The 24,313-nt window shown below is 33.2% G+C and overlaps 3 protein-coding genes across 4 annotated transcripts in view; 1 reads left to right on the top strand and 2 right to left on the bottom strand.

The window, feature by feature from the left end:
- LOC107172973 (uncharacterized) overlaps positions 1 to 24,313 on the bottom strand; it is a 95,221-nt gene that overhangs the window by 42,320 nt on the left and 28,588 nt on the right. The window lies entirely within an intron of this gene.
- Positions 1,591 to 6,334, top strand: LOC149056367 (uncharacterized). Its single transcript, XM_089227637.1, has 9 exons — positions 1,591 to 1,887; positions 2,079 to 4,319; positions 4,379 to 4,489; positions 4,553 to 4,863; positions 4,918 to 5,050; positions 5,113 to 5,289; positions 5,351 to 5,455; positions 5,518 to 5,989; positions 6,049 to 6,334. Exons 1-9 carry the CDS (start codon positions 1,683 to 1,685, stop codon positions 6,137 to 6,139), a joined length of 3,846 nt encoding a protein of 1,281 aa, XP_089083763.1. The 5' UTR covers positions 1,591 to 1,682; the 3' UTR covers positions 6,140 to 6,334.
- On the bottom strand, positions 13,179 to 14,524 carry LOC149056366 (uncharacterized). Its single transcript, XM_089225609.1, has 3 exons — positions 13,753 to 14,524; positions 13,538 to 13,681; positions 13,179 to 13,475 (listed from the first exon to the last, which is right to left on the bottom strand). The coding sequence occupies exons 1-3, from the start codon at positions 14,464 to 14,466 to the stop codon at positions 13,179 to 13,181; spliced, it is 1,155 nt and encodes a 384-aa protein (XP_089081735.1). The 5' UTR covers positions 14,467 to 14,524.

Below are 24,313 nucleotides of genomic sequence, written 5' to 3'. Positions count from 1 at the left end.
GTTATCAAATCCGGTCGCGTACGTGTACGAGATATTTATTTCCGTTATCACTTATCATTATTACCGTTATCATGTTATCACTTATCATGTTATCAAATATAACCGTGCAAGTATACAATTGATATATCACTGGAAAAAAAACTACAAAATAACTGGCCGGGATTCGAACCCTCGCCTCCACGTTAATACATTGACGCACTACCCCATTAGGCCACATGACCACTTACACCCTTGGCATTATTTTCACTCTATTAACTAGACGAGAAAATATATTTATTTTAATAAAATTATAATATAAGGTTTAATGTAAAATATAAAAATAGTCACCTAGCCAATAAAGATATTCGTTATACATGTAATAGAAAAGTAGCCATAAATTAAAGTTTGAAAATAACACTCTTTACCGTAGTCGTCTCTTTATGTCAATGGAAATTTATTGGATGTGACCGATTTCTATGTAGGCGGCTAAGCCTGCATTGTCCTTTGGCGGCAGATACCTTTTTTGACCGTTATACCGCTTTACGTTGTCGTCTCTTTATGTCAATGGAAATTTATTGGACTTGACCTATATCTATGTAGGCGGCTAAGCCTGCATTGTCCTTTGGCGGCATATACCCTTATTCTTATATTAGAAAGTAACACTCTTTGATTTTACCGTTATAATGACCCTTCCTTTTACCGTTAAACCACTTTCTTAGTCGTCTCTTTATGTCAATGGAAATTTATTGGACTTGACCTATATCTATGTAGGCGGCTAAGCCTGCATTGTCCTTTGGCGGCATATACCCTTATTCTTATATTAGAAAGTAACACTCTTTGATTTTACCGTTATAATGACCCTTCCTTTTACCGTTATACCGCTTTACGTTGTCGTCTCTTTATGTCAATGGAAATTTATTGGACTTGACCTATATCTATGTAGGCGGCTAAGCCTGCATTGTCCTTTGGCGGCATATACCCTTATTCTTATATTAGAAAGTAACACTCTTTGATATTTTACCGTTATAATGACCCTTCCTTTTACCGTTATACCGCTCTCTTAGTCGTCTCTTTCTGTCATTGATAATTTATTGTTTTATTGGATGTGATCGATTTCTATGGTGGTTGAGGGTAGGTGGCTATTTCAAAGGATTATCGTGACCATATATGGTCAAAGTCTCTCTCTGTTAACGCCTACCGTATTGCTTTTTGTAAACGATTCCCACCTAAAATCTCATATAGACCTTATAAATTGAAGAGGCTCTTGATTTTCCGTTTAGTCCGTGTTAAACCGTTGTTCATGTATATTTACTCTCTCTCAGTCTTTAAAATATTTTTACAAGTGTTAATTTCTTTGCGCTTTAATTTTTAAGCATTATTTGCTCCTAAAACTTTGTGTTTTTATTTTTTTCTTTCGCTATTACTTGTTAAATTAAAATATGTTTCAATGCGTGCAGTGCCCGTCGGTTTTCACCACAAAACGTAATTTGGTCGCTCACCAAAAGAAGCATGCAGGTGTACGTTTTCCGTGCACTGCATGCCCTTCGACATTCAACGATAAGTCGCATCTTAATAGGCATCGTAAGAACATTCATGGTATGTACTAAAAATATATAGTTTTATTTTATACAATATTAATTTATTATTATTACCCCTAAGGTATCGTCAACGTTCAAGCTCACCTCAGACCATTGCCAGCTGGTATGATCACAGATCAGCCAGCTGCACCGATCATAGATCAGCCAGCACGACCAAGCGTTATACAGTTCGCGCCTCGTATTGAAGACCAAGCATATATCCAGATCGCACCTCAAATTGTTGTCCCCGATATCGCGGCCGGCGGATCAAACACAGCTTTCAATGATGATATTACCGTGATGAATAAAACTCTGGACTTGGAGGATACAGGTTAGTTTTATTTTATTTATCCTTCGTAAATTAATTCATTTTTAAAAGCCGTGGTTGATTAATTACATAAAAACGTTTGCCGTTAATTTAATAATCAGTTGCAAGTTAAATTTTTTTTTTAAAGAAATGTCACTCGTGCTAGATTTTTTTATTTTCATTAGATATTAATTAGGTTTTTTTTTTTTTTAAAGATTCATATACAACTATGACTAATGGCAAACGCGTTTCCACCGCCAACACCGTGTCGGCTGTTAAGACGAAAAAAATGCGTATGGAACTGGTTAGATCCCCGGGTCTTGTTGAAATTTCATCGTCAGGAAAACGTAAAATAGTATGGTATTTCGCGAAAAATCTGAATAATATTCAAAATTACCCTGATTTTCTCCGTTCTCTCGAACCGGCTCTATCAGACAGGCTAAAAACTCACGTGCAGGAACATCCCATAAAGTTTAGCTTGAAGCTCGAGGCTACATATAACAGACCAAACGTACCAAATTCATCAGAAAATCGAGCGTTTTTAACATCAGCCAAAGAAATTTTTATGGGCACAAAAATCGGAACAATAGTCGAAAAATCTTTTATGACATTATTAGCCGAAGAAGAGGCCTATGTTTCTCGTGGTAGCGGGTTTACGTTACAGTCCATCGATGGTTTACTACTAGCCGTTTATAAGTATACACCAATATCCGGTTCGTCATATATACAATTACCAAAATCCATCATAGATAAACGAGCAATAATAAATCCTAAAAATACAGACCAGCAGTGTTTTAAATGGGCTATATTAGCAAAACACGTTGTTGAACAGAATAAATGGCGTGTCAATGAAAATTATTTCGAGCATGAGGACAAATACATTTTTAACGGTATTTCATTTCCAACGCCGCTGTCGGATATTTCAAAGTTTGAAAAAAATAATCAGAACGTTTCTGTAAATGTTTACGGACTTGAAAAACGATTACAGCCACCGAAAAAGTATCCTTCATATGAGGTTTTCCCACTCAAAGTCGTAGACGATGAAAAACGGGATCACTTTGATTTATTATTAGTGACGGATGGTGATAATACACATTATACTCACATCTCAAATTTTTCAAGATTACTCCGTTCGCAAAAAACTAATCATGAAGGTCAAGTTATATTTTGCAAAAGATGCTTTACATCATTTGACAAACAAAATTTAAAACATAAATTAAGCGGACAGGCAGCGCTGGAACATCACAGATTAATATGCGGCCCGCATAAACCTATACTACCAAAAATACCCGCAGAGGGAGCAGTTCTTGAATTTAACGCATGGCAAAACGCGCAAAGGCATCCTATTGTTATATATGCCGATTTCGAGGCTCTGCTTGTTAAGACCGAAGAGAAAAAGGGGGATAATACGACAATCATACAGAAACACCGTCCAATGAGTTATGGATTTATAGTTAAGGCTGCTGAAAACGTGCCATTAGAGCTGCTAAAACAATTCGATGTACCAACCGAACCCGTAATTTACCGCGGTAGCAAGAACAAGCAAGATGTCGCAAAGCATTTCATTGAAAGTGTTGTCGATGTGAGCGAGAAAATAGAAAAATTGTTGGCGACGGACATACCCTTAACCATGACTGATGAAGATACGGCCAGACACATATCATGTTTTACATGTAATTTGTGCAAATGTGATGTTAATAACCTCACCCGTATTCGCGATCACGACCACCTGACCGGGAAGTTTAGACAGACTTTATGCAATATATGTAATTTAAGTCTTAAACAACCGAAATACGTACCAGTTTTCCTACATAATCTTTCCAACTATGATGCACATTTTATAATAACAGAACTTGGTTATGATTCGCATAGAATAAATGTTATTCCAAACAGCGAGGAAAAATTCATCACTTTTTCGAAATACATAAGCAATAATTTCACCATCAGATTCGTGGATACATTTAGATTTATGGCTACAAGCCTGTCAACTCTTGCAGCCAATCTAAAAACACAAAACATGGACAAATTTCGCATAACCATGAAACATTTTTCCAATAAAGATTTTCCGCTTGTCACCCGTAAGGGTGTTTATCCTTACGACTTCACCGATGATTGGTCTAAGCTAGAACAAACAACTTTACCTGCAATAGAGGACTTTTACAGCATATTGACAGAAGAACATATAAAAGATACTGAATATCAGTTTGCTAAAGATGTATGGAGTCATTTCAATTGTCAAACACTGGGAGAGTATTCGGATCTATACTTGAAAATTGATGTCTTGCTTCTGACAGACGTATTCGAAAATTTCCGAGACTTATGCTTAAAAACTTACAATTTGGATCCGGCATATTATTTTACAGCACCAGGGTTTTCTTTCGATGCAATGTTGAAACACACTGCAATAAAACTGGAATTACTGTCGGATTATGATATGCTCTTAATGTGTGAAAATGGTTAGTATATTGAAATTATTTTTTTTTAATACATATATAATACATTAACACTTTTTTAGGTATTCGTGGAGGACTTACACAGGCCAGCATGCGGTACGCGAAACCTAACAATGAGAGAACACCTGATTATAACCCGGCAGACCCGAAGTCTTGGCTTGTTTATCAGGATTGTAAGTTTATCTATACATTATTATTGATATTATAAAGCTCATTTTATACTTTAAAAACTTTAGGCAACAATCTTTATGGCTGGGCAATGTCGCAGTTCATGCCCTATGGAGGCTTCAAGTGGGTTAAACCGTCTCTCGATGGATTAGCTGATTTAAACGCAACTTCCCCCATAGGACGGATCTATGAAGTCGATATAGCTTATCCACAAGAACTCCATCATAAGCATAATGACATGCCATTTTTACCGCAAAACACTATACCAATAGGCTCAAAAGTGCAAAAACTCATGGCGACATTTAAACCGAAAAAAAATTATATTGTTCACTATCGTAACCTCCAGCAAGCTTTGAACAATGGCCTCATAGTTGAAAAGGTAAATTTTATATTTCATGTTTTTATCATAGAATTATTAACATTTATATTATAGGTGCATAGAGTTATTCAATTCAAACAATCACCTTGGCTTGCCAAATATATTGAATTAAACACAAGTATGAGGAAGAAGGCGGAAAATGAATTTGAGCGGGATTTCTTCAAATTGATGAATAATGCTGTATTCGGTATGTTATTATAAATAATAATTATTTTAATTATCCTTTTTTATAACCCGATTTTAATGTAGGAAAAACTATGGAAAACGTTCGTAAACGTATGGATATGGAGCTTGTATCGTGTGACCGACGTTTGCAGAAATTAATAAACAGATCGACTTTTAAACACTGCACTACGTATTCTGAAAACCTGAATGCCGTATCATTAGAAAAAAAAATCATTAATTTTGATAAACCTATTTATATTGGTAATTTTTCTATTAATAATTTAGATATAAAGTTATTATTGTGATTTTTTTTTATACACAGGTCTCGCAGTCCTCGATATAAGCAAAAGTTTGATGTACGATTACCATTACAATGTAATGCAAAAACATTATGGAGATAAAATTGAGCTCATGTATACAGATACAGGTATTATTTTTATTATTATTAATTCAATATATATTTAGTAATAATTTATATATATTTTATAGATTCACTGGTCTATTTTATCCAAACCAATGATTTCTATGAAGACCTTAAAAATAATAACAACTTGCTCGAACGAATGGATACTTCCAACTTGCCGGAGGACCATCCATGTTTCATTGCCGAACGCAAAAAAATCCCAGGTCTGTTTACCGATGAGACGGGTGGGCTCATAATGACTGAGTTTTGTGCGCTGCGAGCAAAGTCATATTCGTACATTTTAAATGGCGAGGAGATGATCAAAGCCAAAGGAATAAGAAAGCATGTTGTAAAAAATCATATGACGTTTAGCGATCATAAAAAGTGTTTGTTTGATGAGGAGGGGGAAAATAGGAGAGAAAATGTGTCCATCCGCTCTTTCAAGCATCAACTGATGACAATAAAATCAAACAAATTAACGTTCAATAACTTTGATGATAAGAGAGTTATCCTAGAAGATAAAATCCACACCTTGGCTCACGGACATTACTCTCTAAAGTAAATTTAAAATAAATTTATAATAAATTATTTTACTTATAATATTTATAATTTTATAGGAGAGATGATTGGCCTGAATTAGACAAAGAAGGAAACTGGAATGAGGAAGAGAAAGGGTTAATGAGAGACCTTTTACACTTCATAACCTGATTTTACAACCTGTATATAGTTTGTTATATTACTCTTGAGATATATTTCTATTACAACACGTACAATTGAAATTATTGTAAATATCATGTATATTTTGTAATTTATATAATATATAAATTGTAATCTATTTTGTAAAGTATCATATATATATTTTGTTTTGTTGTAAAATACCATGTATATATATATTTTGTTTTATTGTAAAATACCATGTATATATTTTGTTTTATTGTAAAATACCATGTATATATTTTTGTTATATTGTAAATACCATGTATATATTTTGTTATGTTGTAAATAATATATATATTTATTGTAAATATCACTCGAATAATTTGTATTTACGTTTAAATGTAATCTATAACCCTGAATTGTAAATCTGACAAATGTTAACACATATAAATAAAAAAAAAAAAATTTAATGTTAAAATATAATATAATGTTTATTAAATACAATCAAATTTTTAAGAATTATTTACAAACCATTTTCTTATAGCAAAAACTTTATAAAATGTACATTGTTTAGGATTAATTTCCATATGAAAAATACAGCAAGGTAGAGTTTCGTCATCGCATATTTGATCCAAACGAGGGCAGCCTAAGTCTTCAATGTTGATGAGTGCAACGTGTGGTATATACTCCATAAGAACTTGTTTTTTCTGTTCACCTTTGACGTAGATGCAACTGAATTTTAATGAATTCAATATTTTACCTATTTCTTCGTACTCGACATCACCGTATTCTATAGCTAGTTGATGATAATTACGTTCCAGCCACTTGTTGGTTTTACGACTTTTGTTATCCTCTATGGATTTTGAATGTTTAAAAATCCAATGCTGAGTTGCCCATGTTTCTGTGTCTACAATAGACATTTCTTTAATCATGTATTTATTGTTGACGCCAAGTATGCATTGCATGTCTAATATGGCTGAAGACATTATGCCTTGTCTTTATAATAAGTTTCTATAGTGTTAAGGCGGCTCAGTATAGCTGGTATTATTTTTTTAATCTCATCTATAGTTTCTTTGATATATTGTAATGATACTTCGCCTCTTGTCATGTGCTCTGTAATCTCTAAGCACGTTAATTCTAGCTTTTCTGTTTGTTCCTCTTGAATTAGAATAGATTTATGATTTTCTTCAAGTAAATGGTCGATTTTATCTAATTTAGGCAAAAACGATTTAACAATTTGTTCGAGATTTACTAAAAATTTATTAGTTTCACTAGACTGAGAACTACCAAACACGTTCATGTCTGCAGCTAGACTGACACTATTTTTTAACATCACAAGTATTTATCCAACTATTGTGTGTATTATCGAATCCGAGCCATTTCACAAAAAATTGTTTCCCCTTCCTACGTATGATTTTCTCTACTAAGTAGTCATTCGGATAATTTGTTTTCAATATTTCTTCTGAATAAAAACAACCAGCAATCGGTTTTCCAGTATAATCTTGTAGCTGATAAGTAATAGGTAACGTATCGTTAATTTTAACAATTTTAAATATTTCTGTAGACCAGCTCGGTAAATAACCTTTTTCAAATACACCTTTATATGTGCTTACACGAACGTTATCACCAACGTTAAATTTATTTTTTCGATTAATAATTTTTCGTTGTTTTATTTTAACCGTCATTGGATCTGCATCAGCTTGCACTGGTGTCATGCCTATGGTCCTGTGTTTTGAATTATTATATTCGTTTATCAGTTTCGGTAAAATAGATATCCACTCGTGTGAGCCACGTGCCGTAAACTCTCTAAACATTTTTTCTTTCAATGTACGGTTGAACCGTTCAACAATACACGCTTTCATAGTACTATACGTAGAATACTTGTGTATATTATGTTTCTTCATCAACGCGTCGAATGTAGAATTGTAAAATTCTTTACCATTGTCGAGCTGTAATAGTTTTGGTGTGCGTTTAAGCAGTATTTTAGACATTGCGTTGGAAACTTCTTTAGCAGTTTTAGATTTTAATGGTATCGCCCATGCAAATTTAGTATAACAGTCTATAACACATAAAATATACTTGTACCCTTTATTTTTTTTCGAATATGGTATCATTTCGACTAAATCTGCCTGCCATAGATCGTTTTTGCCATAAACATTAACTCTACGCCGTATATAATTTTTCCTAGCCGGTTTGTGCAATTCGACTGAGATTTCACGTTTAGACATTTGGAATATGTTTTATTATCCCTGCTTCACGCAATTCCTCGAAAATCGAGAGTATTTCGTTTGAAACACCTGTATTACCAGCTGCTTTTGATGCTAATAGTAACTTCAATCTTTCGACTAGCTCGTTAGGGTCGTTCCAGTATACTAAATTATGTTTTTGTAATTTGACTGACAGTCCAGCGCCCGATGGAAATAGATTTTGGATTAAATCCGTGTATTTATTCCCACCTCTTTTAATTTTTGTTCCGTCTGCTGTCAGATGAGCTGAAGTTTGAGTTAATATTGATTTATATGTTTTTAAATCGTTTTTGGTATACAGCTTAGGATTTTTTGAAAATATTAAATTACCAAGTCCTTGTGTTAGTGGATATGACGTATCTTCAATAGTTAACGTATTATCAACGAGTTTAATTTCTTTTTTACCTAAGAGTACACTTCCATTTGTCTGTATTTTAGGTCCATACGTTTTGTCTATATCGTAAGACTTATACCAGTCGTTTATTTTGAAAGAATCTTCAACACTAACGCTGTCTTCCTTAGATGATGGAGCTTGAAATGTTGTTGGATCGAAACGTTTTATTTTTTCTAATGGTTCGATAATCGGACTTAACGTTTCCGATACTAATGAATGAATATCGGCTTTTCCTTGTTTTAATGCTGTATACTTGCGTTTAATATTTTCTTTGGCTTTGATCAATTCTCCTAGTACATCACCACTGGCAGCCATGACTGTGAATGAAGCATTTCTACAATAACAACACTTTATATAACGACGAATGTGTCAAATCCATGACGATATCGACCGTTGTCGCGTTCACAGTCTTTGTTTATCACGATAAACTCAAATCTCCCCAGACGCCAACACGAAGTGCAAAAGTCTTTAAACTCTGAATATGACATATCGCCAGAGCAATGCTCATTATACACATGCTTTAAATTAGTCTCATCTTGTTTGAATAATACAATAAAATTTGCGTTATCGCGCAAAAGTTGTTTTGGTACTTTTGAATAACTCTGGGCTAAATAGAAAACATCCACTAAATTATGTCGACCCCTGGAGAAGTAAGTTCTTGCAATCTTTTGGTTTTCAGTAATAATATCGTCGAAAATAAACACAGAGTTTGGTAAAGCTTTCTCAGGTTCAATAACTTGTTCGTTTTCATAGAACGTAAATAATTCAACATCAGTGCCCGATAATATTTCACTTAGCATTTTATATTTGGGTTGATCCAATGTTTTTGAATATATGTAAACGTTGTGAAATCGTATTCCGTTAATGTGTGTTAATAAGGTAAATATTAAATTAGTTTTCCCACAGCCTGAAGGACCTACGATAAGTGCTCTAATCGTATTAGGTAGAAGCGCTCCATGTCTTTGTTTCTTAAACGAAGAGGGTGGGTCCACGTTTTCAACTGTGAGTTGTACATCTTGTTTGACGAATTTCATTATAAATATCTCTGTAACGACGGAATGCAATCAGTACACAATGTCACTCGCTCGAAGAAGCAGCAAGAATAAAGGTGGCGGACTTATCAACACGCTTATAAACAAATTGCCGTTGGAAGTTCACGTGCCTGGTAAGCCTTGAATAATAAATCCGATATTGTCATAATAATAATAATGTTTCGTTGCAGGTTATCAATACTGTGGACCTGGTACAAATTTGAAAAAACGATTAGCTCGCGGTGATAAAGGCATAAACCCACTGGACTCTGCTTGTAGGGACCACGATATTGCGTATGAACATAGCAACTCTATCGCAGATCGTAACAAAGCCGATTATATATTAGAACAGCGAGCCTGGGATAGGTTCAAGTCAAAAGATTCAAGTTTAAAAGAAAAAGCTGTAGCTTGGGGCGTGACTACCGCCATGAAAGCAAAACGTAAAGTAGGCGCCGGCTGTGGTTTTAAAGCAGCACTTAAAGCCGCTAAAAACGTTATAAAGAAAAATACCGGTGAAAAAAACTTGATGAAATTGACTAAAAAATGTGTAGCCGTCGCGAGAAAAGCATTCAAAACTAAGAAGACAAAAGTTCCACGAACAATAAATATTCCGAAAAAAGGCGGTGTGCTACCACTCATACCGATTTTCGCCGGGTTGTCAGCTCTGGGAGCCCTGACTGGCGGTGTAGCCAACGTTGTGAAGGTTGCTAATGAATTTAATAGAAACATTCCTTCGCATTTGGGCAAAGGGTTATATCTCGCACCGTATAAAGGCAACTCATACAAAATAGAAACACCGCGTGGTAGGGGTCAAAAAGCGAAAAAATATAGAAAATCAAAAAACTAATTGACACGTTACCCAGTAGAGCGTTGTACGATTTCGAACTTATAAAAATCGCTCGTTCAATGAAAATACCTCATTTCATCGGTGTGTTTAGTAAAGACAGGTTGCCTCTACGTCCTAAACGCAAAGAATCAGCGATTATTAACTTGGACACTGAAAACGGTGCAGGAACGCATTGGGTAGCGTATAAAAAAATCGGAAAAAAAGTCGAATATTACGACAGCTTTGGAAATTTACCACCTCCAATTGAAGTACAACAATATTTTCACGGATGCGACATACGTTTCAATTACAGCAGAGAGCAGGATTATAATACTACAAATTGTGGACACTTGTGTTTAAAATTTTTATCATGTATACAATAACATTAAACGGAAATTCGAGTGAGTTGTCATGCGAGATTTTTCCACCCATAGAAGTGGAAAATACAGCACAGATTTGTCTTTTGAGTTTACAGACGAATAATTCTATACCAAACATAGAACCTGGTTGCAATACTATTGGTTTTCGTAATATAATCAATGAAAATGAGTACGTAATTATACCTACGGGGACGTATGAGTTGAATCAGTTAGAGTCTATTATACAAAAAATGATGCCCGACTATGTCAGTTTTTTTGAGTTAAAAGCAAACAGCAGAACATTAAAGTGTATGATATCGTGTAGTCATGAAGTCGATTTAGGAGTCGAGAATAGCATAGCGAAATTGCTAGGTTTTAGAAATGTGCTATACACTACTGGTGCTACTCACGAATCTGAAAATATTGTCAACATAATGAAAATAAACTGTATAAAAGTAGAGTGTAATTTAATCACCGGCTCATTCTGTGACGGGGCACCGAGCCAGATCATACACGAGCTTTATCCTACTGTACCCGCGGGATATAAAATCGTTGAGGTACCTAGGCATCCAGTTTTCTACGGTCTCAACACGACTTCAATAACTAAAGTAAATATCACGCTTAAAGATCAAAACGACTGTCTGATTAATCTACGCGGTGAGCCAATAACAGTTCGTTTACAAATAACCCGTAGTGGATATGGCACTCAAATTTAATATAAAAAGAGCTACAATCAAAAAACCTATCAGTATACCGCCCGCCGTTAAGAAATCAACATCTAAGCCGAAAAATATCAAACTCACCAAAAATAATTTAAATTTTCTTCGTTCTTTACAATGATGGAAGACTCATATTTAGACGTGACGGCCGACTATGTCGACGACTGTAAAATAACTCAAAAGAGTTACCATTCGTTCACACCGTATTCAAGCACCGCTCTATCATACAATGAAGAAATTAGAATTAATATTCAAAACATGGATGCTTACACTTTGCCGTGCGAGAGTTATATTTACATCGAGGGAAAAGTTAACAAACCAGCCGATGCATCTGGAGAAGTTCGATTTTCGAATAACGGATTGGTATTTTTATTCTCCGAGATGCGATATGAAATAAACGGAATAGAAATACAGAAATTGAAATCACCTGGAGTGTCTTCTTGCTTGAAAGCATACTGCTCGTATACTCCAAACGATTTGAATGCGTTAGAGAATGCGGCTTGGGACTCTGCCATGGATAGTGAAGATAATAAAAATTTCATGACCAATAATATATTTTCCGGATGTATTCCTCTAAAACATGTATTCGGATTTTGTGAAGACTATAAAAAAATATTACTCAATTGTAATCAGCAACTGATTTTGAATCGCGCGTCTACCGACCTTGATGCGATACATGTTGTGGGCGAAGGCGCAACCGCCGCCGTCGATAAAAATAAAAAAATTACAATTGAACTGACCAAGGTCACTTGGAAGATGCCTATTATCAAAGTCAGTGATAAAGAAAAATTAAAGTTATTGAAAGTATTAGATTCTCGTAAAACACTGTCGTGTGCGTTCAGGACCTGGGATCTATGCGAGTATCCTGTTCTCCCAAGAAATACTTCTCACTCATGGACTGTTAAGTCTAGCAGCTTACTGGAAAAACCGAGATTTGTTTTGTTTGGATTACAAACAAGTCGAAAAAACAATATCGAAACTGACGCTGGGCGGTTTGATCACTGTCAACTAAAAAATCTTAAGGTACACTTAAACTCTGAAGTGTATCCATATGAAGACTTTCGAGCAGATTTTAAGAACAATACTACCAGCATACTCTACAAAGCGTATACAGACTTTCAAAAATCGTATTACGAAAGAGATTATTGTGAACCATTGTTATCAAAACATATTTTTCAAAACTATGTGTCAATCGTAGTTGTTGATTTGTCGTACCAGAACGATAACGTTAAATCATCGACCGTGGACCTAAGAATAGACTTTGAAACGGACACAGTTATTCCAGAAAAGACTGCAGCTTATTGTTTAATACTACATGATCAGATTATAACTTATAACCCATTTAGTGGCGATGTTAGAAAATTGTGAACCTTGTAATTATTTTTTATACCTTGTAAATATTTTTATACTTTGTAATTATTAACTTATTTTCTAATAAATAAAAAAAACTTGTTTTAAATATCACGCTTGTTTTTTATTTCACATGAATTATTAAAATAAATATTAAAACAAATATTAAAATAAACTCCGTCTAACACCGCTTACTGGTGCTGGGTACTGGGCGAATGTTGGTTGATATGGTGTTGACGTACCGATTGGATTGAAGTAATCCGGACCGTCATTTACGTCGAATGATGGTGGACTTGCGGGTGATTGTGGTAGTCGACGCTTCACTCCACGTAATGGTGCTTCAGTGAGGTGATTGACGTGAGTTGAGGTTGGTGAATCAAATCGATTGAATAAATCAAACCCATCTCTTATGTTGATCCGTGGGCATGAGGGGGATTGCGAACCGTCAAAATGATCTAGCGGCTGGAAAATTAATTAAATATTAGATAAATATTTTTTTTTTTTAGTTAAAAATTATTTATTACCTTAGCTAGAATTTGATCCTCCGGCTTATCAAATGCGTCACGTATTGTACAGGAATCATCCTGTAAGCTGGTGATAATGGGTTTTGGTGGGCAGCTGGGTGACAGTATTACTGTCATTTCACAGTTTGGATCAGCATAACATGACTAAAATAAAAAATATTTTTTATTAAATATTTCTATGAATATAATATATATATATATATTTTTTTAATTACCTCTTGTGATTTTTGCGCCTTCCGATTTTCCCAATTTTCGGCCAACTGTGTAACAGCATATATCTGGATTTGCCTGGTAAGATTTGGAGCAGATTTCACGATCCTATCATCCCGATCGAGTTGCATGTTCTTAATGTACAATTTCCTTTCTTCAATATTTTTCGGTGGCGATTTTTCTCGAGAACATTTCTCTTCAAGGTACGCACCAAACTGATTAATTTGTTTTAAAATTAATGGGACTGTATATACATCTTTTCGAACGATGGCTTCAAAAATAGCATATTCTAAACGTTGCAGTTGAAGAAGATCTGTACGATTTAGAAGAACTCTGCATCCTTCTACATTTTTCGATTCCATCACTAATACATTTTCGCCACCATACACCATACTAGATAGTTTAAATATATCGGTTTCGAAAAATGTAAAACGCTTGTACCTTTGTGGTTGGTCCAATATGAACGAAAGGATATGACCCATAAAATCCAATATCTTCTTTAATAAGTCCGGTGTAATTCGAACATAACGCGATGGCGTTATTATAAGCAAAACGACTTTGAAATTATATGTCGGGTCAATACCAATTTGGATAAACTTGCGACTCACAAAATCAAGCGTGAAATTGGTTGCTTCAAGAAGTTCGGCTGGTGGTGTTGGCGGTACATATTTGAAGGTCTTCTTGTATACAGCTAAGTTATCAGCGATTGAACCAGCCATGTTAATAAACGCACTTGTTATAAAATAACGTTAAAAATGTAAAAGGAACGAGAAAAACACCAAGTATGGCAACGAGTGAAGTATCGTATAACGCCGGACGCAGACTGAATGCTCGACGGCTCGTGCGAAGCCTTTATACATAGCTAGGTGGGGTAGATTTGTTGTGCGCATGCGTTAATAAAATACGCCTGCGTATATGAGTAGATTTGTTGTGCGCATAAAAAGGGATCTGCCGCCAAAGGATGACACGACTAAGAAAGCGGTATAACGGTAAAAGGAAGGGTCATTATAACGGTAAAATCAAAGAGTGTTACTTTCTAATATAAGAATAAGGGTATATGCCGCCAAAGGACAATGCAGGCTTAGCCGCCTACATAGATATAGGTCAAGTCCAATAAATTTCCATTGACATAAAGAGACGACAACGTAAAGCGGTATAACGGTAAAAGGAAGGGTCATTATAACGGTAAAATCAAAGAGTGTTACTTTCTAATATAAGAATAAGGGTATATGCCGCCAAAGGACAATGCAGGCTTAGCCGCCTACATAGATATAGGTCAAGTCCAATAAATTTCCATTGACATAAAGAGACGACAACGTAAAGCGGTATAACGGTAAAAGGAAGGGTCATTATAACGGTAAAATCAAAGAGTGTTACTTTCTAATATAAGAATAAGGGTATATGCCGCCAAAGGACAATGCAGGCTTAGCCGCCTACATAGATATAGGTCAAGTCCAATAAATTTCCATTGACATAAAGAGACGACAACGTAAAGCGGTATAACGGTAAAAGGAAGGGTCATTATAACGGTAAAATCAAAGAGTGTTACTTTCTAATATAAGAATAAGGGTATATGCCGCCAAAGGACAATGCAGGCTTAGCCGCCTACATAGAAATCGGTCACATCCAATAAATTTCCATTGACATAAAGAGACGACTACGGTAAAGAGTGTTATTTTCAAACTTTAATTTATGGCTACTTTTCTATTACATGTATAACGAATATCTTTATTGGCTAGGTGACTATTTTTATATTTTACATTAAACCTTATATTATAATTTTATTAAAATAAATATATTTTCTCGTCTAGTTAATAGAGTGAAAATAATGCCAAGGGTGTAAGTGGTCATGTGGCCTAATGGGGTAGTGCGTCAATGTATTAACGTGGAGGCGAGGGTTCGAATCCCGGCCAGTTATTTTGTAGTTTTTTTTCCAGTGATATATCAATTGTATACTTGCACGGTTATATTTGATAACATGATAAGTGATAACATGATAACGGTAATAATGATAAGTGATAACGGAAATAAATATCTCGTACACGTACGCGACCGGATTTGATAACATGATAAGTGATAACGGTAATAAATATCTCGCGCACGTACGCGACCGGATTTGATAACATGATAAGTGATAACGGTAATAAATATCTCGTACACGTACGCGACCGGGCGGCCGGGAGGGCTAGAGGGCCAGCAGAGACCAGGAGGTCAGAGGGCCAGCAGAGACCAGGGGGTCAGCAGAGGCCAGCAGGGTCAGAGGGCCAGGGGGCCAGCAGGGCCAGCGTCTATTGTGTGATTGAACTGTCTATTTCTATCTACTCATGATGAATCTATATAATTATATTCAGGCAACTTAAATGTAACTTATCAATATATATACGTATGTATAGTTAATAGTTATGTTTAAATATTTTAAAGGTTTAAAATGTTATATTAAATACGTTTGCAGTTAGCAAATATTAGTTATTTTGAAGTTATTTTTATAAGAAATAATTTGTGTATTATTGAATTATAAGTATACAATTAATATTAACGAAAAAAAAATACATTTAAAATTCACTATTATTTTCTAGCTATAATCTATTAAAAGAAAAAAAAAATAAGTATACAACATAAAAATAAAAATAAAATAAATTCAGTTAACGACTAAAATAAAAATCTTTTCACAGCTTAAATCTTAAAAGTAAAATTCACGGAATAGTTTTTGTATTACTTCCGGTTTTCAAACATAATTTTTTTTAATTCACTGAAATCAACAACTATAATCACCGTAAGTTCCCTAAATTTGTTATTGTGTAAAAAAAATATTTTTTTTTTTTTTTTTTGACCAAGATATTTATAATTTCTTTTTCAACGTGATTTGTCAGTAGATGAAGGTAACTTTGGTATTAAAAATACTGAATTATGTTCACTTATGATAAATGTTAATTAGTGATCAAATTGAAAAAAAAAATAAATTATGTGAATTAATAGTTTATGACGAGAAAAAAAAATCGAATAAGGAACGTTGACATTTTATATTGGTATAATGCTTGACTTTTAGTGTCGTAAGTGTGTCAAATATCATGGAATTTTCAAGGGACAATAAATTCATAGATATTTTTTGATACAAACCATCGACATGTTTCAAACAACAATTACTATTATTTTATCACATGCGTTTCGATATCGTGCAAAACATAAAAATAATATCATACGTATACGCCACATTGACAATCACGTGCATCATACACACCCGATCGTGGAAAATTAGATATTTTATTACAAGTATAGTAATAAAGTTAATTGTTTTTAGAAAAACAGTTTTCATTCGTTTAAGTTTATTTTGTTGAGCATTAAATATAATTCATTTTTATTGTTGTACAAGCGAATAAATTATATGATGTCTTATTTTATAAGGGATCTGCGAATATTGTGAAATCATAGGCACTCGGACCTACCAGGAAACGCAAAAGCTGGATCGACGAACTATTTTAATAATATAACTGAATAATAGGTACTCGGTTGTATAACTACGCAACTGGCGATTCTTCTTCAAGAGGAACTCAAGGTAGGTAGAGATATAATTACCCGCGAATATTAAAACAATAAATTCGTCCTTAATCCGATAAATTTTGTACTTAAACCATTTTCCCTTTCAATGTAATCCAATTATGGAACTTTCAGTGCGGGCCTGCTTTTGTATATTGTTGTACTTATATGAACTCCAGTTTATTATCATTTTGTATTTTGTTAATGCAAAAACAGTACTATAATGATTAATAGTCAGTGCCTATACATTATTGTTCGATGTAGGTGTATTGTATAGGAAAACACGAAGGAAAAATAAAATTAAACCGTAACCCAAGGTAGATAATTACTTTGAATGCAATTATTTTTTAAATTCTTAGAACGAATTTTTGGAGATGTTTTTATTGGCAATGGAAGTATTTAATTGAAATCCAACATGCTATGAGTTAGGAAAACCATCAAAATACGAAATTTAGTATTTTAACATGAAAATGCTATAAATTATAGTTATGTATTTATAAATCACAAGTTGCATATAATATTAGATTTTGTTCTAAAATGTTGAGTTTAAATAGGATGTGATTACAATATCAACTGTGTGGATATAGTTTAAAGAATAAAAACCATAACTTCTGTTATTTAATTACTTCATTGTTAAGAGCGGATCTCAGTAGATAGTTGTTATGTATGAAAAATAATTTTTCCAATTTCATCTTTGTACCAAATATGAATTGTTTCATCAAATAATTGTACGCAATAACGTGCTAGAGTTATAGTTTATTGTTTAGATTGATCGTATAATTTGTACTAGGTAACCAGCTTGGACGGTAGATGCATCATTTTTTTTTCGCTTCGCTTGAGTTATATATTTTACAAGATATTTACTAGGATCAATATTTTAAAGCTTATCTAATATCTTACTCATACCAAATAGTTATTATGGAGGTGTCCAAATTTGGGTGAAAACGCTTGTTGAATCACCTTGTATACATTGTGTATACGATTGGTCGAATAATTAAATTAACAACGCATAATATTATCTGTAAATACGTTGTCATCGACACCAAAATCTAATGCTGTAAAAAATCTCACTACTAACAACTGTATTGTAAATATTAAATAAACTGTAAAAGCTACTAACCCACAATCATGTCTTTCCCAACTATAACTTAATTGTATATAACAATATAAACCTACCGCAGGCTAATGAACTTGTTGTTGAAGCTTTATTATCAATAAATAAATATTATTCATATATATATATATATATATAATAATATGTATTAGGGATAATTGTAAACGCATCGGTTGAATATCGAACGATCGAACGTCTCGACCAAATCCGACTCGTTGCACAATAGTATAGTTGTCCACGGAAAACCGTGTTCAAATAGATAATGGGGAAATCGTGGACTTTTCTTATTATTCATTTATTTATTTTTAAACTCCCTTCAAGTACGTACTACAAACACGTAGGTTGGTGGAGGGTGGATGAATGATGGCCACTCGGTGGCATACCGATGACGTCTGTAGGTCGTTATAACATATTATTATTAGGCGTATTATTGTGACGACGAATGACGTATTCTTTGACGATTTCCAGTGAGTTGAACCGCTGAAGCGATTAAATGCAGACCATGGGCCAGAGGATCTTCTTTACGCACAATATAAATAAATAATATCATATTCTATATTATGTACAAAGATATTAACGTTTCATAGCGAAAACGACGTTTTCTACTGAGGTTTTTTTTCGGTGTATATCATATAATACAAGTATCTACCTATATATATATATACCGACAACTGCGCCGGTGCCTAATGTATAATAGACGGTAGTCTTTTATTCTCTCTTTCAACCTCCCACCCACACTCCCCCTATCTGTCACTGCTACTCTCTCACTCGTTTTCGACCGGGAAATGATACATCCAACGACCCAAAAATCATCGGATGGCAACAAAACCCTTATAATAAGCTATTATTACGCCTCGTCGAACGTCCATTAAACGAAAATAATAATAAACTCAGTGCGCTGGTACAGGAGCCAGGAGGTATTATATACGCGTATTTATATATATATTATATACTACTGCCGAGTAGCGCCGCTACCGTGTAATACTACCTACACGGGTTTCTATGTTTCATTAGCTACGGACGGTATAAACGCATGCCGCAATCGCCTTCTTCTACCGTTTCCTCTTCGTTTATAATATTTTCAAAAGCTTCGTCGATATTCGATATAATAATAATAATAATAATATTATGCCTTTAAATTTTATTAGAAACACATAATACTCACGCACTCTTTGTATCACTCTGTATAATATTGTGTTATACACTTATACTACACATTCGATGTGTGTATATCGGTATATAGATGTTGCAGAATACTACTGTATATTACATAGTTTTTTTCCCTATACCTCTCTCCGTGACGAATATGCGAGTTTTTGTCGAGATACACCGACTGATATATTACATTAATATTGTAAGTGCCTGTTTACGCGGGGGATAGAAAGAAATCATTTCACAAACACACACACACATATATAATTGCGATAAGAAAAAAAGCCACTGCTACAAGGTCGTAGTGCGAGAGCACAATATCACACAAGAGCCGGCATCTGTTGCCGACAAATCATACAGTATATTATTATATATAATATATATAGTTTATAAACGTACATAAACATATATAAACATATACATATACGATATATATGTATATATATATATATTATTTGGCCAATAAATACCAATAAATTCGGCTCGTATTGTCACCGCTCGTGCCGTGTCATACAGCTGGAAAATGTAGTAATAATAATAATATATGCCTTTTGATATCGAAAGCGACGCTGAGGTGGATGTGCAGCAATTGAAAACGCATTGTACACGCCGTTGTCGTCGTCGTCGAGACGTTCGCGCGTAGCGCAAAAATTGGAGCGAAGAAAAAACCAATCGAATCTCTCTCTTCTTCTTCTGTGCCCTTTGTGTGTAGCCGAACGCGAGTGAATTGCTTTATTGGATGGTGGGGGGGAGGGGGTGAGGGCAGGTAAGCGGGCGGGAAATATACAAAACGATATTATTAAAAGTACCTATTATAATAATATATAACTGTTGTACACGTCTTTTAGATACGTCTGGCGATTATGAAGCATGTGCGTAGGTATATAATATAATATAAGTAAAAACGAAAAAAAAATGATACCTACGTTAATCAAACGAACGACGTGGAAACGTGATCGATAGTTGTTTGATGTGTAGAAGAGTGATTTCTGGAAAAATCAAATTTGGGAAGTCCGGTGTTGGCCTGGGAATAACTCGTTTGATAAGGTACCTCGCGCGTGAGTGTTTATTGTTTTTTCGGCTTCGTTTTCGTCGTGATCCAAGACAGGAAAATATTTTGGTCCTAGGATATGAGAGGGTGAGAATGGAAAGGTAGTTTGTTATGAAATATTTTGCAGAAGAATTTTGCTTCATCAAGTGTCGTAGTTATTTTTAGATTATTATGAAGTGTATGATTAGAGACAAAGGGATGGACATTTGTTGTTATTCTTAGGGAAATTTTTTTGTGCTACCCCAGAGCTAGAGCCTGTAGGTCTAGATGGGTCTTAAAAGAGTTTTATATATTGTAAATTTGACGATTAGGTTTGTGTGTGTATTTCTATGCAACAGTGAGCTATAAGCGTGCGTATAGGTGATTGTTCAGTTGTAGCCTTTTTGATTTTATATAGTGGGCTCAAGTCCTAGGGTACAAAATTATACTATGTTCAAGCTGATAAAATACATGCTCTTCAACATTATAAACAGTAAATGCTCAAACCATTCCCATAAAAAATATTTAAAATTACATTTTTTTATTATTGCTGCTTCCTAAAAAAAACATTTTCGACGTTATTTTTTTTAGACGTATTATTTAATGGGAAAAACAACTTAAAATTATATTACATAAATCATTATGATTTCGTGATTTATGATTAAGCCGTAAAATGTAGCGTTATTTGGGGGGATCCAGGGAAATTTGCCCCCCCCCCCCTATAATTAGCAGGTCGGTGTCAGGTTGGATATGGGCCACAAGCTTGCTATAAATTAACATTTAAAATTATTTCATTAGCTTCACTAATAGATTTAAATCAAGTTGTTGACATGTTTGGTGCTATGAAGACTAGAAGATATTCAGTTAATGCCTAGCATCTAACATTCTAACTATCTAAGTAACGCTTTAAAATAATAAACTAATAATAAATATTTAACAATTTATTGTGTATTTAGTTTTATTTTTTGTAAATAAATTTATACTCATATTTCGCGTAAATATGACATCAATTGGGCTAAAATTCCTCCCAAGTATGGGCTGGTTAAAACGTTTGCCCTCTCCCCTCTCAAAAACGGAAATGATGCCACTGGCCGTAAATACCTGATGTGAATACATTTTTTTTCTATTTTCCTAGAAAAACATTATTTTGGGACTTTGGTAGTATATTATGTTATTATTATGTCATCTATAAAACATGACTTCTCCAAACCACATTGATGTAATTGCATACTCTTCATACGCTGTGCGCTTGCATGTGGTCGTGACTTAAGGGTATATAGGGTCACATATTGAATTAATATTGTTGTTTCGAGAATAGCTGTTTATATTGTGTAAGTCATGGTTTTATTTTTGTGTACGCAAACATCTGCAAAGTATAAATGTAAAACATTATTGACTTTTGAAATCTTAATCAACAAATTTTACGAGTTCACCTAAAATTATATTGTGTATAATTATTTGTATATATGTACTAGAATAAAATGTACACACAATATAATTATTATGTAACTGTTTTCATTCGTTTCGGCCGACGTGAAACAGCAAAGAGTATCAAAATTATACACATTATTTTTTTTGTTTTAAACATAATGAAGAAATAAGAAATGCTTGTTTAGATATTTTAGTTTCGTTTGTTTAACGTACCTACGTCATTGTTTTGTAAAGCAGAATGCTTTTTTCGTTATGATTGTATTGTGTATACAAAACGTTACTTAATCTTTTTGAATATATTATAATCATTCCACAGGACGTATTTTAAAATAACAGCAAGTTTTTTATACGGTAAATATTTTTAATCAATCACGATTGTCTATCGTAACAAAAAAGAAAAAAAAGAAATGTGTACATATAATATTTTATTTTTTGTGACAACATAGATGAATTTCAGGATAGCGATTAAAAAATATATATATGGTGTTTATTATAAGATGATGATATTGAAATGATTTTCTCTTCGGGTCTCCGTATCGGCGTCATGGCTGAATGCACAAGTATTATGAGTAACCTACCTATCGGATAATCACTTCGGCACAGTTGACGATAAATCCGTATAATATTTAAAACAAATACATTGAATTTAGCCTATCCTTGCAGTTTTGTAATATTATTTTAATAATTGTTTGTTGTATAATAAAAAAAAAAGCAACTGAATAGTTATATTTTTTTCTCCGCGAGACGTCTTCATTTAATCTACGTTAACGGTTAATATTATTTATTGATTAACTGTATTATACGCGTAATAGATTAAAAATTACCTTTTGAGCATTTTATTAGACTGAAATAATTTGTATGAAATATTTATCTTATGTAATAAATATTTTTATTTAAAACATAATAAAATTAAATTTAAATGGACTGCACAGTTGCAGTTTGAAAAATTGTGATATTTTACAATAAAAGGTATGAGAAATCGGAGATTGATCTGTTATAATTATTTAATCCTAATGCTGCAATTTTATTTTACAAATCATATTTAAAAAAATAAATTTGTAAAATCATTGTGATTTTCCAAATTATATTCTATGTGCTGTAATTTCTATGTCTGAACTGTTAGACAAAGTTTTTCACATTATAACTATGACTAAAAGCACATCACATGAATATGGTCCATTTAGTAAGTACATTTAATAATTTGTGGCTTTTATTCGAGTTGAACGTTGATTAAGTTTGCACATGATATGTTACATTAATATTATAGTACCTACTATATATGTTATAGGTAGTAGAATATTTTACATTATATGTACTTTTACTATTTTATTGGCATACAGTGTTATTTTATATATTGTACTGAAAATAAAAATAAGGTTGAGGAAAAATAATTGTTGGCCTTCAGTTTTGGAAGTAGATACCTTAAATTTAATGGATTATTTTCTCCTTGTGAACTGGATCTAGTCGATACTTTGAGTAATAAATAAGTGAAAATTCTCAATATATTTTTAAATAATTAAGATTTTGTTACAAATTAAAAGTTAATAACACTTGAGATTTGAAATTTGATTAAATATTTGTACTAATGGTCTTAAAAAAATTATAATATTTAAAATTATTTTGGTATTTTTTCGACTAGTTATTCTTAGAGAATGATTCCTTTTTAGGATATATGTAAATAAACATCAAATTTGAAAATGTGATACAAAATTTATTCATGCTGGAAGTAAAAATAAAAATATTATATTTTATGTGAATTTGCTGTTAAAGTAAAATATAACAAATTCTTCTTAAAACATTATTTGTAATTATTTGGTATAATTTAATTAAATAAATTGTTTTTGTAAAAAGTTTGAAAATGTAATATAATGTTAGGTACTGGTAAATTATTCTCATAGGCAGCAACTAAAGATAATTTTTTGGTAAAATTTACAAATTATTTTGTTGTTCAAAATTAACTGAATTTTAAATTAGTATATAATATAGGTATCATTGTAACTTTTCAGAAATCAAGATAGTGTTGACTTTTAATGGTCTTGACTGTTTTAAAAAGTGAAAAAAAATTATAGCTTATTAAATAAAAATCGCAATAGTCTACAATGGTATGTGTGTTCGTATGGCTGAATGAAGTGAATGTTCTCAGATCATAACGGCTATGATACATCTGATTCTACTGATTATGCATTTCGGACCCCTTATAAGTGATATCGGCTTATTTGATTTGGTAGCACGTGTATTCGCAATATCTAGATGGTTGTGGATAGTAACAAGAACTGTTGTTGTTTTCGTAAAAATATTAGATTAT

Source organism: Diuraphis noxia, unplaced genomic scaffold, assembly GCF_037042655.1.
Source record: "Diuraphis noxia isolate RWA-SAM2 unplaced genomic scaffold, SU_Dnox_SAM2 contig0004, whole genome shotgun sequence".
Taxonomy (NCBI): Eukaryota; Metazoa; Arthropoda; class Insecta; order Hemiptera; family Aphididae; genus Diuraphis; species Diuraphis noxia.
This window is presented reverse-complemented; position numbering and strand designations above follow the sequence as displayed.